Source organism: Meles meles, chromosome 5 (genome assembly GCF_922984935.1).
Source record: "Meles meles chromosome 5, mMelMel3.1 paternal haplotype, whole genome shotgun sequence".
In the NCBI taxonomy this organism is placed as follows: Eukaryota; Metazoa; Chordata; class Mammalia; order Carnivora; family Mustelidae; genus Meles; species Meles meles.
In genome coordinates, this window is record NC_060070.1 from 77,981,731 (window position 1) to 78,000,964 (window position 19,234).

The 19,234-nt window shown below is 35.5% G+C and overlaps 1 protein-coding gene across 2 annotated transcripts in view; it reads right to left on the reverse strand.

Moving 5' to 3' along the window:
• NKAIN2 (sodium/potassium transporting ATPase interacting 2) overlaps positions 1-19,234 on the reverse strand; it is a 1,028,170-nt gene that overhangs the window by 455,355 nt on the left and 553,581 nt on the right. For both annotated transcript variants that reach the window (XM_046006830.1, XM_046006829.1), the window contains one exon: positions 17,792-17,872. In XM_046006830.1, the coding sequence (XP_045862786.1) occupies positions 17,792-17,872 (81 nt within the window). The remainder of the gene's footprint in view (positions 1-17,791; positions 17,873-19,234) is intronic.

Consider the following 19,234-nt stretch of genomic DNA (forward strand, 5'->3'; position numbering starts at 1 on the left):
ATTACATATGTAATAGAAATACTTACTACATATTACAGTAGTACATTATTATTATAGTATCTATATTCCTTATGCTGTCCTTTCCATCTCCATGACTTATTTAATTTATAACTGGAAGTTGTGCTTCTTAATTCCCTTTCTCTATTTCACTCATTCCCACCCCACCCACCTTCCCTCTGGCAACCACCAGTTTGTTCTCTGTCTTTAAGAGTCTGTTGTTGTTGTTGTTTTATTCCACGTATAAGTGAAATCATATGATTTCTCCGTCTGATTCATTTCACTTAGCATAATACTCTCTAGGTCCATCCACATTGTCTCAAATGGCAATATCTTCTTTTTATGGCTGAGTAATATTCCCGTGTGTGTGGACACGCACGTGTGTACCTCTTTTCAACGAAAGACCTACATATCCTACTGTTTATTTGACAAGACTGTTTGGGATGTCTAATGAGCAGTTCAGATATGGTATGGACAAAATAGAGCAACTGGTTCTACACACATAACCCTTCTCTCTTCCCAGATCTTCTTCCTGTCTTCCCCCATCTCATCAAATGGAAACACCGAATTCTCGTAGTGGCTCAGGCTCAACCCTGATCATTCACTTCCTCCAGCCTGCATCCACAACATTAGCAAATCCTGTTGCCTAACCTCATGTGATATCGAGAATATAACCAGATATAATCTTCAGTGGCATCATCATCCTTTTGACATTTGTCACTGTCATCACTGCCACCTCATTTCAATCCAAATCATTTATAGTTTACATGGAGAAGTGTCCAAACTAATTTTCCTTTTGCTCTTCTTGTCCCTCTAGAGAATATCTTCACAATAGTCCTGGTGATATTCTATAAATAGAAAAGTATTCTATAAACAGAATAATATTAAAAATCTCATCACACTTAGAATAATGTTCAAACTCCTTACATTTTCAGAAAGCTGAGAAAAATGAGTTATTTTTTACTGTGCTTAAGCTCACTCAAATAAAAAAAAAAAAGCAAGCTGTAATGTCCAAATACTTTAACAAAGACTAGTTTTTTTATTGAAGCATATTAATATGATACAGAAATTTAAAAGCTGAACAAGAATTAGAATAATAATGCAGAATAGTATTTGCCAGCAATTTAGATGTATGTAATTTTGACATACAAACTGAGGTTATACTCTGAAAATACAAGAAAATTCAATGCAAAGTCACCACATAGGGTGATTTGTTTTTATTCATGTTAATATATTTTTTTAACAACTTCTAAACTGTGTTTGCTTTCATAAACAGTATATTTCAATATGAAGGAGCTTGAGTATCCTCTCTTTTCATGCAGTTCATCAATTAGGACAAGCAAACAAAAAAAAATCATTAAAAATCCTCAGGACAACAATCCTAGTGAGTTTGAAAGACTGGTTTTCCTCCATGTGGATAGAGCAATGCCCTGGAGCAGACAGCTCCAGGAAACACAAATGCAGATCGAACAGACCCTAGAGATGTGAGGGCAATAGATGTCCCAGACTGCCCGCCTAGTGTGCTGTTCAAAGTTTTGTCTTTTCATGTTGCTTTTGCTTTTAACTCATTCTGGGAGAATATAACTTGAAATGTGGCCCAAAACATGGTCAAATGATGATAGAGATTACAAAATATCCTGTGAGACTATGAAATTCTGAAGCTCAGTTTCTTCAAGGAATAACCCTTCATGTGATCATTTACAATATTTTGTCACCGGAGCTTTTTGTGGTAGCAGCAAATGTATCGCCCAAACCATTCCAGTTTCTCCTTTACTCTGAAGATGTAATTGCTTTATTCCCCTCCTTTTTCACTCTTCATATGTCTTCCGATTTAGTAATTTCATAGTTGTCAGGGAAAATACGTGGGTTTGTGTTTCATTTGCATTTTTGCTTGACTGTGGGACAATGTTTTCCAAATAGGATCATGTCACTTGTGCCCCTATAGAGAGCTTTTGATCTTAGGCAAAACTCAAGAGAATAGAATCATTCAGAAAATAAAAGAAGCTTACAACCAGACAAGTGATCGAAACCCGGAAATTGTTATACCCCTTATAAATCACATTCACAATATTTTTTTCCACTTTTCTAAAAGAAACCCATGAAGTTGCTATAATTTCCACTCTTAATAAATGATGGAAGTGGTCATGGACTGAGGGCCCATTTCTCCAGGGATAGCAGGTTGCTTGTGAAACACCCTTTTCTCATTATTTCATTAGCAATTAATACTTTGTGGTTTTTGCACTGTACATTCACATCCATTTTATTTATTAGATAATATTCTGCTATCTTTGTTTTCAAACTGTGCTTCTGGCTTTACATTTTCTGAGGAATAATTTAAAGAGAAAAAATATCCAGCAGTACTAATTATTTGGGTATTTGGCAATATTAAACTCAGCTATCTTTTTTTTTCTTCCATTGAGAAGAAGGAAACAGAAAGCAAGAAGACAAGAAAAATCGAACTCATTATGCCGCGCACTATGATGCCACAGTTAACATACAATGTAAATGTGTTGAAAAGTAAGTAGTGGGGGGTCTGGTGTACAAAATGCTTAATGGATTAATTTCAGTGCTCATAAAATCAGAGGGCAGAAGCTCGAGTCGATCCATTCTGCGTGCTCCTTGGTGAGTCTGGTGCATCCGGAGTACCCCCAGGAGAGTCACAGCCCTTCGGAAAGCCTCAGTAGCTAAAGATCGCTTCAGAAACAACTGCGGGGTGTGCCAAATTGTATGATGTGGTTCCCCTCTCAGGACTAATTGAGAGAACCAAACTCATTCTCACTTGTGACTCAAATGAAAGATGGAAGGACCTGTCACTAGAGACTTTTCCCGTCAGAGTGGAAAAGGGACAGAGTGTCCCTACGGTATCAGTGCAGCTACTCTGCTACCATATGCCTAGTTTTTACAATATGAAAAAGATGATTTCTTGAAATACCTCTTAATTATTTCAGTTTTATATATTATACTACCCACAAGTGTGGAAAGCCTGGCGTCCTGCAGTTACCATCAGACCCATTCTTCCAGCAGGCCACATGTGCTAATGAAGGGGGAAAAGCTAATTATGTTCTACAAGCGGCTGTTTATTAGTGAGCCATCTTCCCCTTTTTACCCTTTTAAGCTGTTTTTTCGTTGCATCAAGCTGTATACACATTTTGCTTTTCTAACTGTTAAAAATAAATCTTTAAAGAAGAGAAGAGAAGGGGAAGTAACATTTTAAGAGCTATGTTGGAACGTAAAACAACTTAAATATTTCAAATTCCCTCTTACAATTCTCAGTCAGAAAAGGGATTTAAATAATCTCATTTTCTTTGTATTGTGTTGTGTCTAATAATAGTATTTACTGAACATTGCTCCCTAGTTACCTATAGTGTACTAAACTACCAACCCAAAGTTCAACTGCATTTTTAATGTAAATTTTAAGTACAAAATGGAAGAAAGTAGTTTAGTTATCATATGAAAAGCACAGAAAACAGTCACTTATTTGCTCTTTCTAGCCAAATGATCCTGGATACCAGAAGCAAAAACAAAACTTCATTTATTTCACTATTTAATATTGCTTGAGTTATATTTTTATATAATTTCCCACAGTTCATCAAAGCATCAATTGTCCCTGAGTAAATCCATAGACAAAGAGATTGATATTCTGCCCTCTAAAGTTAATTTGGCAACTGCCAATCTCAATTTAGTTTCCAAATGAGTTCCAGGGGTCATGTTAGAATGATGGTTTAACAGTGAAGGGTGTGATTTTGATAAGGTTATTGCAGATTGAGAGCACGTGGGGCTAGATGGACCATGCTGAACTGGATATAATTCTCAAGTGAATTTTGGAACTATTCCAGCATCTAAGGTCCTACTTAATAGGAGATCTTTCTAATGTGGACCAATTATTCCAAGGTTTTTAAAAAATTACAGTAGCATGGAGGACATCAGGAGAAGGGAGAAAATGAAGGGGGAGAAATCGGAGTGGGAGACAAACCATGAGAGACTCTGGACTCCTGGGAAAGAAATGGAGGGTCTTAGAAGGGACGGGGGTGGGGGATGGGTGAGCCTGGTGATGAGTAGTAAGGAGGGCATGGAGTGCATGTAGCACTGGGTGTTATACACAAACAATGAATCATGGAACACTACATCAAGAATTAAGGACGTACTGTATGGAGACAAACATAACACAATAAAAAGGAAAAAGAAAAGAAAAAAGATAAGTACACAGATACACACAGAGGGAAGACCATGTGAGGACACAGTAAGAAGGCATCCATCTGCAAGCCAAGCTCAGAAGCAACCAACCCTATTGACACACAGCCCGATCTTGAACTTCCAACCCTCAGAACTGTGAAGAAATAAATTTCTGTTGTTTAAACTAAAATAAAAATAAAAATAAAAAAATTTAAAAAATAAAAGTCTCAGGTGATTGTAAAAAAATAAAAGACAAAAAATGAAAAAAAAATTCAATGGTTTTCAACTTTAAAAAGAACGTTTCTAAATTTAAAGCCATGGGACTCACAATTCAAACACATTTTCATATTCTTACATGGGATCTGTAAATAATAGACTATAAAATATACTATAATAGCTATAAAAGCATGACTATTTGGGGATAGAAAAAAACGCTGTTTTAGGAGGCTCTCTATAGACTAGGCTCTAGAGACAAACAGGGATGGCAATTGTGTAGACCACATTTGTATCTGACTTCCTTTTATTTCCAGCAGGATACTATCTTGCAATATTAGTCTGAGTGCTTTTATTTTTGTACTTCTCTTTTACAAACTTTCCTTAGTGAGTCACTGACATCCTCATTGCTTCAAAAAGAATTATCATTGTTTTAGTAGTAATGCAAAAAGAAAGAAATGGCTAGTGCTTGATTTGATTTTATTCTTTCTTTCTTTCTTCTTCTTCTTCTTCTTTTTTTTTTTTTAACTTCCAAAAGACTTTTTCAAAGTCCCTATCGGAAATAAAATTTGGGGGGCATCTGGGTGACTCAGTTGTTAAGCATCTGCCTTAAGCTCAGGTCATGATTCTGGGGTCCTGGGATCTAGCTCAGTGTCCAGCTCTCTGCTCAGCGGGAAGTCTGCTTCTCCCTCTCCCACTCCCCCTGCTGGTGTTAGCTCTCACACTGTGTCTCTCTCTGTCAAATACATAAATAAAATCACAAAAATGAAAAGACAGAAAGAAAGAAAGATTGATTGATTGATTGATTTGGGGGTGCCTGGGTGGCTCAGCCAGTTAAGCATCTGCCTTCAGCTCCAGTCATGACCCCAGGGTCCTGGGATTGAGCCCAGCAGCTTCTGGCACCCTGCTCAGTTGGGGGAGCCTGCTTCTCCCTCACCCTCTCCCTCTGCCCCTCCCCACAACTCATGTTCCTGCTCACTCTGCTCTCGCTCTCAAATAAATAAAGAACTAATCTTTTACAAAAAAGAAATAAAGCTTTGAAACCAAAGTTTTTGATTTATAAGAAAAAATAAAATGTTGCTGAGAAAGTTTGGATAAGGAAAACCTCACGTAGTACATTTTAAATTTAATTTTTTTTTAATGTTTAAAGATTTCTATTTATTTATTTGACAGAGAGAGTGTGCACAAGCATGGGGAGTGGTAGGCAGAGGGAGAAGCAGACTCCCCGTTGAGCAGGGGACTGGATCCCAGGACCCAGGGATCATGACCTGAGCTGAAGGCAGATGCTTAACTCACTGAGTCACCCAGGGACCCCTGCAGATTGTAAAGTGAATAGTTAGGCCCATATAAGCCCAAACCTAAAAAGAATGTACTGGATGTAGCTGACAAAGTGGGAAAGGGTGGACTGCAGCTGAATCAGCATTCTGAGGCCGACACATTGAACTTTACCTGAAGTAACGAGACTTAGGGGAAACAAGTTAAAACTCAGAGACCATTCTGCTACTCCAGGGAGATGGTCAAGTTGCCTATTCTCATTGTTTCTTCTCTGGGAAAATATTCTACCAACATTTAACATTATGATGCCTGTGAATCATCCAGCTTGAAATAACAAGAAATAATGCTTGTTCACGCCCGAAAACATTGCTAATGCTCATGGGGACTCTTCTAGGTGGAAGGTTCTCCATTCAATACCTAAATACCAGTTAAGCCCCACAAAAGAAAATATGGGATTCTTGTACCGATAGGGGCATCTGGAGGGACACTCAGCAAGAGGGAAAGATATCAAATTAAGAAAATACAAACTAAAGCAGTTAATTTACTAGAGTCATAGAAACTGCACATTGCCCTCTAGTTATAGTGGAAAGAGAAAATGACTCAAGTAAGAAAGGAAACGGCAGAATGGTGAAATGGTTTTCAGTTTTAATCACAAGAGAAGAAGGCCAAACTCCAAGTGGCAATTCTCAGATATGCCTGTAGTTCTCAACCAGAGCTGTACTGGATACACCACAAGTTCGTTACTCTGAGAATAGGGATCCTCAGCTTCTGTAAATCAGGCATAATAATAAAAGAATATGTAAACAAAGTAAAATTAGAGGCATGGCTGGTCAGCTCCATCATGGAAAAAGGTATGTGGAGGTTCCTGGAAAGTATTTTGCCACATAAAGGAAAGCTACCTATGACCGGGATATTAAAGATTGAATTTAAGCATAAATTCTTCCCAGGACTCTGGGTAATCTGTTTTGTTTCTTCTTGATACCTTGGTTAGAATCAGTATCAAGTCATAAATCAGGTAACAAATTTGCATATGCACAAATATCAAGATCCACACTGTTTTAAACAAAAGTCAGAAAATAAGAACTCTGCTGTTTAAAGGTTTTGGGTAATCTAAGCCTTACAAGTGAAAGTATGATTAATGGAAAAATACAGATGTCATCATGCAGGAGTTTGTTAGAGATGAAATAACTCAGGCCTCACTCCAAAGGAATCAGAATCTGTATTTTAAAAAGATCTCCAGGTGATTTCTATGATTCTTCATCTTGATAAGTACTGATTTGGTGGCTAGTTGCTTGGATTACTTTCTCTCTGCTTGCTGCCACCAGAGAGTGCTGGGCCAGCCCCGAGAGATGGTGATTCCATTACCCATGCAATGGTGTAGTAGAAGGGAATGCTTCCAGGAGCTTTATCTGGTGGAGCTCGACAGTTATTGAAATCCATTCTATTAGGGGCGCCTGGGTGGCTCAGTGGGTTAAATCCTCTGCCTTCGGCTCAGGTCATGATCCCGGGGTCTTGGGATCGAGCCCCGCATCGGGCTCTCTGCTCAGCAGGGAGTCTGCTTCCTCCTCTCTCTCTGCCTGCCTCTCTGCCTACTTGAGATCTCTGTCTGTCAAATAAATAAGTAAAATTTAAAAAAAAAATCATTTGAAATCCATTCTATTAGGATTTGAATTCATTCCAGTAAGCACTGTTTATACGTCTGTTGTTTCCCTTGGCCCTGGGATGAATAAAACATGATCCCTCCGTTGAAGAAAGGACATTTAAGTAAACAAATACATAGAAAGCACTGATAAGAGCAACTTGTTGCATTTGTTTTATGATGTATCAAAGGCTTATTTATAAAGTTCTAAAATGCTCTTTAAAAAATAAAAAATAAAATGTTCTTAATTGATTTTATAATTCCTCACTGTTAAGTAGTAGCTCAGTGACAGACATTCTCTCAGTTAATGTTGCTGACATATGGCCTTTTGGCAAATTAAAGTTTGGTAGGAAATATCACTAAATATTATAATACAGTATGAAAAAATAATTCATAATTATTTATAAAGTCATAGAGATATTTAGCATTTTTCTTTATTTTCATTTACCTTATTACATTTTAACTCAGTAACGTGTATAGGATTTTACAGTCTTACATAACTCTAATAAGAAACGTTATTCTGGCTCTTAAGATAAGACAGGAAGCATTCCCACTTTATTCTTTGAGAGAATTTGCATGAGACTGGTATTAGAACATTCTTAAATGATTTTAAGAATTCACTATTAAAGCCATGTGCACATGAAGTGTTGTCCCCCCCCCACCCCCAGAAATGTTTGAATTAATGATAGACTCTTTTTTGGGGCGGGGGTGATTCATTTTTTTAATGGATAAGATTATTCAGGTGTTAAATTTATTTCAAGTCATATTTTCCAAAGAATTTGTCTTTTTCACCCTGATTGTCAAATTTATTGGCTTAATCTTGCTCATAATGTACTCTTATCTATATTGCTAAAATGTGATATTAGCAAAATGTACTTTTACTTATTTTTTCCCTTTGATCCCTTTTGATAGGTTTTTAACAATTTTATTAATTTTTTAAAGATCTTATTTATTTATTTGACAGAGAGAGATCACAAGTAGGAAGAGAAGCAGACAGAGAGAGGGAAACAGGCTCCCTGCTGAGCAGACAGCCTGATTGTGGGACTTGACCAGAGGACTCTGAGATCATGACTTTAGCCGAAGGCAGAGGCTTAACCCACTGAGCCACCCAGGCACCCCAATTTTATTAATATTTTTAAAGAAACTAATTTGGCTTTATTGGTTTCTTTTTCTGTTCTAGATACATTGAGCTCTGGTTTCTTCATTATTTCAAACCTACTTTTTTTTTTTTTTAATTTATTTATTTGACAGAGATCACAAGTAGGCAGACAGGCAGGCAGAGAGAGAGGGTGAAGCAGGCTCCCCGCCGAGCAGAGAGCCCGATGCAGGGCCCGATCCCAGGACCCTGAGATCATGACCTGAGCTGAAGGCAGAGGCTCAACTCACTGAGCCACCCAGGTGCCCCTCAAACCTACTTTTGAGGAGTTTCATTTGCTATTCCTTTACTGGTTCCTGGGTATGAAAACTTAGATCATTAATTTTTTAACATTTCTTCTCTTTTAACATCTCCCTGTAAGGGCAAATATTTTACTGTAATCACCTCTTTAACTTTGTTGTCTCAGGTTTTCAGTTCAAAATATTTTCTAATCTCCATTCCAACCTACCGAGTTTACTGGTTATTTAGAAGTGTACTGCTTAATTTCTAAGCAGTAGCAGATTTTCCAGCTTAACTACACATTGATCAGAGAATACCTGCTGGATAATTGCAAGTAATTCTATATTTTGATTTTTCTATATTTTGACTCATTTTTAATTGAATATATTTTTTTAAGATTTTATTTATTTATTCGACAGACAGAGATCACAAGTAGGCAGACAGGCGGAGAGAGAGGAGGAAGCAGGCTCCCCACTGAGCAGGGAGGCTGATGGGAGGCTTGATCCCAGGACCCTGGGATCATGACCTGAGCTGAAGGCAGAGGCTTTAACCTACTGAGCCACCCAGGCGCCCCATAATTGAATATTCTTTGTGCCTTTGAAAATAATATGCATCCTTTTACACGGGTAGGTGTAAGTATTCTATATATGTTCATTAAATGTGTTAATTGTGTTGTGTAGATATTCTATGTCCTTTTTGAATTTTGATCTGATCGATATATGCAGAGAGGAGTGTTAAAAACCTCCCACTGTGGAGGCGCCTGGGTGGCTCAGTGGGTTAAAAACCTCCCACTGTGATTGTAGATATGGTTATTTCTCCTTTTTTCTTATATATATATTTTATTTATTTGACAGAGAGAGAGATCACAAGTAGGCAGAGAGGCAGGCAGAGAGAGAGAGGGAAGCAGACTCCCTGCTCAACAGAGAGCCTGATGTTGGGCTCAATACCAGACCCTGAGATCATGACCTGAACCGAAGGCAGAGGCTTTAACCTACTGAGCCACCCAGGCACCCTTGGTTATTTCTCCTTTTAATTCTTTCCATATTTGCTTTATATTCTTTGCAGCTATATTGTTTTATTCAGGCAATACTGACTGTAATATCTTCATGTGGATTGACCTTTTTAATCATTAGAGGCATAGCCTTTTTATCTTTACTGTTACTTCTGGCTTTAAACACTACATCTGATACTAGAATTGCATGATGTTTCGTGTGTGTTTACATAATATATATATTTGTATATAACATATACATATATGTATATATATACATATACATATATGTATATATATACATATACATATATGTATATATATACATATATATATATGTTCTACTTTTTCTTAATTTCAAATTTAATCCTCATATTTAAGATGTATCTCATATATAACATAACATATAATATATATAACATATATTGGGTTTTGTATCCTTATCCAGACTGGTGGTTTTTGTCTTTTAAGTGAAGTATTTGGTTTACACTTAATGTAATTATTGATATATTTGACATTATAACATCCATCGTGGTATTCGTTTTCTTCTTCACTTCCTTGTTTTTTGTTAGTTTCTCTCCTTTCTTAGATTCACTGGATTATTTAATAATTTCTATTATTTAATTTTTTCATCTACAGTTGGTTTTGGCAGTTTTGCTTTCTTTTAGTCATATACCAGAAATTATTAATCCTTGAAATATTATAATCTACTATAAATATTATCTTTTCCCTTTCCTTGCTAATATTAGAAACTTAGAACACTTTAATTCTTTCTTACCTTTTGTGTTATTATTGTCATGCATTTTAGTTCTGCATCCATTTAAATTCCAAGAGACTTTACTATTACGGTTTTGCATTTTTTTACTCACATATTTATCCTTTCCATTAACTTTTTTCCTGAAATTCCACTTTTCTCTCTGCGACTTTTTTTTTTCCTTCAACATGAAGAACGCCTTTTAGCATTTCTTTTTAGATTCATTTTGTAAAAAAAAAAAAATTATTTAAATTTCAGTTAATTAACATCCAGTGTAATGTTAGTTTCAGGTGTGCAATATAGTGATTCAGCAGTTTCATACAACACCCTCTTTTCATCACAAGTATCCTCCATGTATTTCTTTTAGTGCATGTTTGCTGGTAGTGAATTATCTTAGTTCTTGTTGCCTGAAAATACTTTTACTTTACCATTATTGCTGAACCATATTTTTGCAGGGAATGAAATTCTAGGTTGCTTTTAAAGGACTTTAAAGGTGTCATTCAATTGCCTTCTAGAGTCATTGTTTCTGTTGAAAGTTCAATTGTCAGTCGTTTTGTTGTTTCTTTAAAGGCAATGGGTCTTTCATCTTTGATGGCTTTTAAGATTTTTCTCTTTGATTTTGATTTTCAACAGTGATCCTAGGCTATACCTGAATGTGGTTTTCTTGATATTTATTCTTCTTGAGATCTGAAAGTTTTCTTGAGTCTGCGAGCTTAGGTACTTAATCAGTTTTGAAAAATTCTCTGTCATTGTCTCTTCAGATATTTCTTCTGTCCACTGTTATCTCTCTTCTCTTTCTGGAAATTCAACATTTATATACTGAGCCTATAGCTGAGCTCTATATTTTTCTGAAATTCTTTTTATAGTTTAATTCTTTACTTTCTGTTTGTTAACTGTGCTTTGTTTTGGATATTTACTATTAACCTTGCCTTCAGTTCACCAATCTTGTCCTCTAATATTTCAAGAACTCATATACCTAATGAGTTCTTGCTTTTAAATATTATATTTTTCAGTTCTGGAATTACCATTTAATTCTTTATATAGATTCTGACACTGTGACAGTAAATCCTTCATCTTTAATCTTTAAGTATATTTTCTTTTCATCTGTAAATATATTATCTCTTAATAACATATTACATATGTTATATTCTTCAACATGTTGGTTTTTTAAAGTCCTTACCAGGTAATTAAAATATTTGCATCATCTGTTGGTCTGCCTCAGTTGTCTGTTTTTTCTTCCACTTCAGTAAGAGGTTCTCTCTTTTAGCATGTCTAGAATTGTCAATGGCCTGATAACATGCACAAAAATAAACTGTAAACACTAAGATAATGTTATCTTTGTCTTGAGGTGTTTCCCTTTTTCCTCAACAAGACATGAAGGAATGGCTGATCAACTTATTTTAATGAAGGACTATACTGAGTTGAGCCTGGATTTTAGCTCTGGAAATGTTTATCATACCTCTCCTTTGCCCCTGGTTCACTCTACAAATTTTTCAAACATGAGTTTATTCTGTATAGCCCCACTCTTATCTTCAATCTCCATTCTATAAGGCTGTCCCCAATTTTTTACTCTGCTTTTAGTATTCCTATTTATGTTTTTAGTCGTACAGAAGTTACCAATTCCCCAAACAAAACAAAACAAAAAAACAACCGTCCATGTCCTTAATGACCTCTCCCTGAAAGCTATCCTGATTTATACATACTCCAGAAACAGTCAAGTATGGATTCAAAGCCTGGATTCTTAGCTTCCTTCTCTCATCAGAATCAGCAAATGCCCCCAGAGTATAGTATATTTAAGAAATCAGCTCATTTCTTTGTGGTGATTTGCCTTTTCAGAATATCATTACTTCACAACTGTTTGTGAACTGTTGGTGTCTGAAATTTATAATACATATGCACACACACAGATACTATACATTTTTTAAAAAGTCTATTTCTTGCTTCAACTCATAGTTAAACTGTAAATATTTCTGTAGGCCCCTCTCTGCCAAATTGTGTTTTTTTTCCCTCTTTTGCTCATTTTTCAAAATATAATTTGCCATTTATTTTCTCCTCTGTGTCAGATGTGAATTAGGAAAGTTGGATTCTTTGGGAATAATGAAAAATCTTCTTGGACATGGTGAATTTAAAGTGACAATGGAATTGACATGACACCATCAGAAAGTTAGAGATGTGGTGCTTTAACTTAGCAACAAGGTCAGCACTGAAGATAGAAATTTGGCAGCTATATGTGCAAATACGATAATTTAAATTATGACAGTAGAATGCATTTTCAAGTGAAAGAATGGAGACAGAGAAGTAGAAAGGTTCAAGGACCATTTTCCTTGGAAAAAGTAAGTGGAAAATAAGCAAAGTGAACTGAGGAAGTAAGAAAACAGGCAGTGTAATTCAATATACTATTAAAGAAAACAAGAGAAGAGAGGCAGTGATGGTTTTACCAAAGTAAAATTCGTTAGTTTATTTCTATTTGGGGGACAAAATTGCATTATATTTAATTCTTAATAACATGTAGAAAATTTTTATTCTACATCCTAAAGCAAAATCTACTTTGATGGTTGGGAAATGAAAATTTTCCCTATTAGTTTAGTAATAGTTAAGTGAAGCTTTCTTTAAGTATATGCATTTTACAGTAAAAAAGCAAAATTTTAAAAAATCCAATCAATTTTCCTCTTTATATTTGTTAAATTTAGTCTTAAATAATTATCAGAGGTGTTCTTTTTTATGACTAATTGCATAGATATTTTTACTTCTTGGAGAATAGCATTAATTCAATTAAAATTATTATAGCAGATTTCTCTCCATACCATCTTTTTTCTGTATGAAATCATAAAAGCAAAGTTTGATATAGGCACAGATTCCAATGAGCAGAAAATATCCAAACATCAGATACCTCTTTAAATGAATATTTTTTTTAAGAAGGAATAAAACTGGGATTGTTGCAATAGTATATATTTTTTTCTACACAGTACTTGCATCTGGTTTTAAGGATTTACTTCCTGTTGCCTATAGTGTGTGATAGGTTTTATTTTCTTCCTGTCTCTTACATTTGTAAGAGTGCAATTTTATTCCCCGAAGCTTAAACAGCTCATATTCTTTCATGGTTTTTTAATCTATCAAATTATTAAAATGAAAATTTATATCTAGATCTTAGAAGCAACTATCAAAATTATTAAAATATCACAGCTTTCTAAAGGTTGCTATTAAAGGTGTTCATTCTGAAACATACATATCACTAGCCATAACTAATTGCTTTAGGCTATGTTTAACTAGAGAAGTTTCTGATAATATAATGAAGCCTGAGAGATAAGTATCTGTATCCCGATTCTCAAAGGGTTAAACACAAACAAATTGGGCTGCATTAAGTGTAACTCAAACCCTTAGTTACTCCTTTAGGCTCTGTAAATTTATTTCTAAAGACAGGTGCATCATTCTCTAATGTTGCCCAATAAATTATAGAAGTAGAAACAAAGCGCTCAAAAAAGTCATATAAATAAAAGTGTTAGAATACAATTTCAGCTTTGGAATAATTTACAATTATATCACATCCAATAGGATACAGATTTTTACTGATAACCCGAAGACCACTATATATTTTCCCTGGGTATTACTATTCAAACTTATTTCATAAATTTCATTTTCCCAGGTGCTGAACCTAATAGGTGAATTGCCATATTACTTGTGTTTTCCTTCTAACTACTATGCACTTTGAAGTTCAAAATTACTACAGAATAAGTAGCAGATCTCTTCTCTTTTCAAAATAAGTCAACTCAGTTGAAAGCTAGGATTAATTCCCATTTCTCTCTATTTGATATGTGAGCAAGAAAATCACAACTGTCCAGAATAATACAATGCAACAATAAGAGTATTCACATGAGGAGTTCACAAAACTATTAATCCAATAATCCAAGTCACATTTAATGCTCAAAGGCAATTGCCAACAAAGTTAGCAGACACTTTGGATTACAAAGTTATGTCATCTCTGGTTTCTTAACAGAACATCTATTAAAATATCAACCCAGGAAGTAACACATTGTAGGATGTTTTAGGATTTCAGCTATAACACTAGTATCTAAATCATTAATGTAAATAATGTAGAAATAATTATTATGCAATATAAATGTTTATTTGTTGCTATCATATTATGTACTGTTTTACATTAATTCCTATTATTTTGTCAAGTTCACTAAGAAAAAAATTTTAAAAAGCCGTTTCTCTGGTTGGTTACTTTTATTTTCCCTTAGGTTCATGAGAATAATAATTAAAATATACTAATTGATAGTTTAATAATTGTATTGGGTTTACACAGAATTTTTGATGAACAAAATATATTACCTATACAACTGTAGGTAATAAGGAAACTGAAGATCTTTTTTTTTTTTAATTTATTTATTTGACAGAGAGATCACAAGCAGGCAGAGAGGCAGGCAGAGAGAAAGAAGGAAGCAGGCTCCCTGCTGAGCAGAGAGCCCGATGCGGGGCTCGATCCCAGGACCCTGAGATTATGACCTGAGCCAAAAGCAGAGGCTTAACCCACTGGGCCACCCAGGAGCCCTGGAAACTGAAGATCAAACAGGTCAGGCCCGTGTGTCATATTATTGTGATTAAACCATTTAATCACTGAATATATACATCGGGTTGGTTAATGACTCTAATCTCTCATCGCTCATAGGTACATGGCACTTAGTTTAGCAGAAAAGGCACTGTGGAAAATGACAACAGAAAATTCTGAACTCTAATAGGTAATTAAAATTGTCTTAATAATTATCACTTTTTAATCGCTTCTTGCCTATAATCATCATGAAGAAATCACCTATTTATGAAATATTTTATGGAAATAAACACACTTCTTTCACATATATAAAGTCTACAGAAGTTCCTCCTCAATTCTATTTCCCAATATTTCTCCCTCAGCCTCCAACAAACTGGCCCACTTTTATGGCCAAGCTATTTTCATTTATTTTTTGGTGGAGTGAGGAAAAAACAGTTTATATTCTGTAATCTAAGTATTATCAACAGTTTCAGGAGTCCCATTTTTGAGTTTTCATATATCTGTATACTTTTCAATCACCATTGCTCCCTTCTGGCACTGCATTGCTCGGAGAATGTGAGGCAGTTGCAGAAGCTAAAGGATTGAATGGTATAAATACAGCTTTCTCAAACCCGCTGCGTAGGCAAGGGAGGAAATAATCAGGTAGAGATAACTATATAACTTTGCCCTTTATGGTTTTCCTTTAGATTATTTGTTAAAAGGAAATTATTAAATTTTCATGGGCTCTGCAGAGTCTTGCCTTGGTTTATAGGATGAAAAGGAAAAGGGAATATTAACTACTTCATTTCCAAAGGATAGACACTGCCTGCCTATGTGCAATAGAAGAATTCTTAGTCATTTGGTTTGCAAGTGTCTTGAACAACGATGTTTTAGATGTGCCCTCACTGTGGATTCAATGCCCATGTCTGAGGTCAGGAGATCACAAGACTTTATTCTGTGCCTGCAGTGATCACCTGGAGAAGTGAGCACCATTACAGAACATTTCTGCAGCTTGGCTCAAATCTCCCTCTCTCCATATATATATATACATATGACATTTATAAACTCTGATCCGCTAGATTATTTTACTCAGCCAATATATCTGAATACATGCCTTCCAGTTTTTAAGGTGATTATTTAAAATAAAAAATATCATTAAAAATCATTCTAGTATAGAATTTCTTTGAACAAAGTGGATTATAGAGCAGCAGGGGTGTATAAATTGGGTAAGGGATTCAGGTCTTGGGAAGCAGGTATGTTTTTCTGGTACAGAGGAAGTGTGAGTTTTAAGCAGCTGTCTTGTCTATGTCCTTCTCATAGTCAACCTGAACAATTTCTTTTCGTTGGTCACGGCACCTTCGGGAAAGGATTGCCTGCTGCCAAGAGTGTGGAGGACAATGCCTGGCAAGAAGCTCAGCAATGTCATCTACAGGAGCAGAGTTCTCAGAAGGCCACAGTGAGGATGTGCCCAAAATCCAATCATAAAACCACAGGTTCCAGAAGCTTTGGTTCTATCTCATGCCATAATGTCACCTCTTATTTTACCCTTCATCATTTGCCATTCAGCAAAATAATCAAGATTATTTATACTCGATATAAAGCCACATCACAGTTAAATAATAAACTTCCTTGAAAATGCCCAGAGTGCTCTGTGCAGCTCCTGTATGCTAGATTATAAATGGGTATTATCACTATCCCCATCTCCCACCCTCTCAAATATAAAATCCTACAAGGATATTTCCTGGCAACTTTTTAGTTCTCTTTACCTTTCAATGCAGGCTATCATCTCTGGGTTTTAAAAACGTCCCTATCTTTGCAGGGGGTTTTTCTGCTCTAATTAGGAAAGGGTATAGCACACTTTAAAATCTGTCTTTAAAAAAAGTTGATATGAAGGACAAGTTTGCAACTCTGGCAAGTATCTTTTTTTTTTTTTTAATTTTTATTTCTTCATTTGACAGACAGAGATCACAAGTAGGCAGAGAGGCAGACAGAGAGAGAGAGAGGAAAGCAGACTCCCTGCCGAGCAGAGAGCCCGATGCGGGACTCGATCCCAGGACCCCGAGACCATGACCCGAGCCGAAGGCAGCGGCTCAACCACTGAGCCACCCAGGCGCCCTCTGGCAAGTATCTTAAGCTGGGTTTACTACTATCTCATTTGGCTTATTTGCTGGTAATTGCATTTCAACAGAAGAAGGATGTTGGTTTTAGAGATCTAAAAACTACATTATTTCAATAGCAAAAGCATTCATGTTAGAAATATAATAGTAATATACATACACAAGCAAACATAAACACACTCACAGGAGGATAGCACAAAATAAAAAACCTATGAGAAGAAGTAAGTATTTTAAGTCTTTCCTAGACTATGCATTCAATTAATCACATCCCTCTGATAACAATTTTATTCAACTAAAATCCATTAATTGTTTGAACTATTGCGATGCTATTTGGGTCCAAGCAGGAAAACCTTTAGGACAGTAATACACAAACTAAGTGATTTCAAAAACCTTCAAATTTTTCAAAAATTAAAAAATTTTCAAAATGAAAATGTTCATATTCTGTTTCAGAAATCTCTCGTCAGTCAATGTTTTAAAAATACACAGGATGGTCACTGTAATAAACATTATTTCACACTAGTTTTGCTTACATTAATAAAAGGACGTTTTTTGACAAACTATAACATATCTTTGATGGTAGAAAAGCAGATATTTGGATGAGGGCATCTTTCAATTTACCTTCATCCAAGGTGGATCTAAGTGACTAGAGCAGGGTGTAACTCTGCCTTATTTAGGAAGAGGCTTGTTAACACACTACTGATGATTCAGGCAAATCAGATGGCAAATTACCTTTGAGAGGTCCCCAGCCTCCAAATAGAAGCAGATAACAAACACATTCCAGGTAACCCAGAGGACTAGCCAGACGGCATACTGTAGAAAAGCAAAAGAAAAATAACACAAAATTAATTTTGAATCAGCTGAGTAAGATTTAAATAGAACTCTAACTTTGGAACACCCAAATCTTAAGATTAGTGGATAATATTATATTGCTTCTAAGGAATAGGCTGAGGTATACATTTTTCTCTCTGTTGATTTTTTTTTTTTTCCTCACTGCTATGGTCTCACTGTAGCCCAAATTGCTTAGGGATAACTTTTAGGCTTTTATACAAAAGATACAGTTGCCCACATCTATGTTTTAAGGAGGGGTGATTATGTTTCCCAGATAGCTAACAAAACTGGATTTACAACAAATATATCGAATAAAGATCATCCAAAAGAGGCTCATTATCTTCCTTTAGCAAAGTCAATCCCATGCTTGATAATATACAAACTTTCTCCAAGTTTTCTGGTGTCATCTTCAAATCAGTCCCCATGCCTCAGTCCCATCTAACCATCTTTACTTCTTTGGTGTCTTCCTTTCCTGTCTCTCTTCACCTTCTTTTATTCTCTCATGATCTCCCATTACAGCGACCACCAAATTATTATGTCTGATTTTACACAGTTAGCTATTCAGTGTATTTTCATCACTGATGACAAACTTTTCTTACCAAGATATATTTCTCAGCATTCGGTCAACTAAACTATATTAGGCATATAGAGGGCAACATGTTAGAAGCACACTGAGGACACAAAGACCAAAGAGATAAATTCACCCTGAATTCAAGTCAAGTTATGGAGACAGATAAGTAAAGAAATTATTATACAAGAATCATAAAAAAATGTATAGTCTGAGCACAAGGAAAGAAGATGGGAGAAGTATATAAACGATCCTGGGAAAATGTCCTACAAAACTTAACAGAAAAGATGAAATACCTCCCACAGAGGTGAAGCAAGATATTTTGTGGACTTGACCAAATAAAAGTATGGAGGTTATAAGGGCTCTGATGGAAAGTGCTGGAAACAAAGGAAACATCAGGTATGAACTCTACAAAATAAGATAAGAGGATATCGTGTCATTTCTCTGCTAAATAAATTTCAGTGGTTCCCATCCTTTATATGGTGCAATCCAAAATTTTTATTTCATAGTTCAAGAACCTTGATGATCTTATACATGTTATTTTTTCAGACACACGTTTCAGTTCATCTCTTACATCATTAGGGATCACAGGCACATCAGTTTACTTGCTGTTGAGTGGACACCAAAAGCAATTTCTTACTCCTGTACCATTTTGTATATTACTTCTCTATCCTCTAAAAACTTTTCTCTTCTCTAGGTACTCCTTTTACCATGTGTCAATATTTTATTTTTCACCAAAGTTCAATTTAAATATCGATTCTGTAGTGATAACCAAT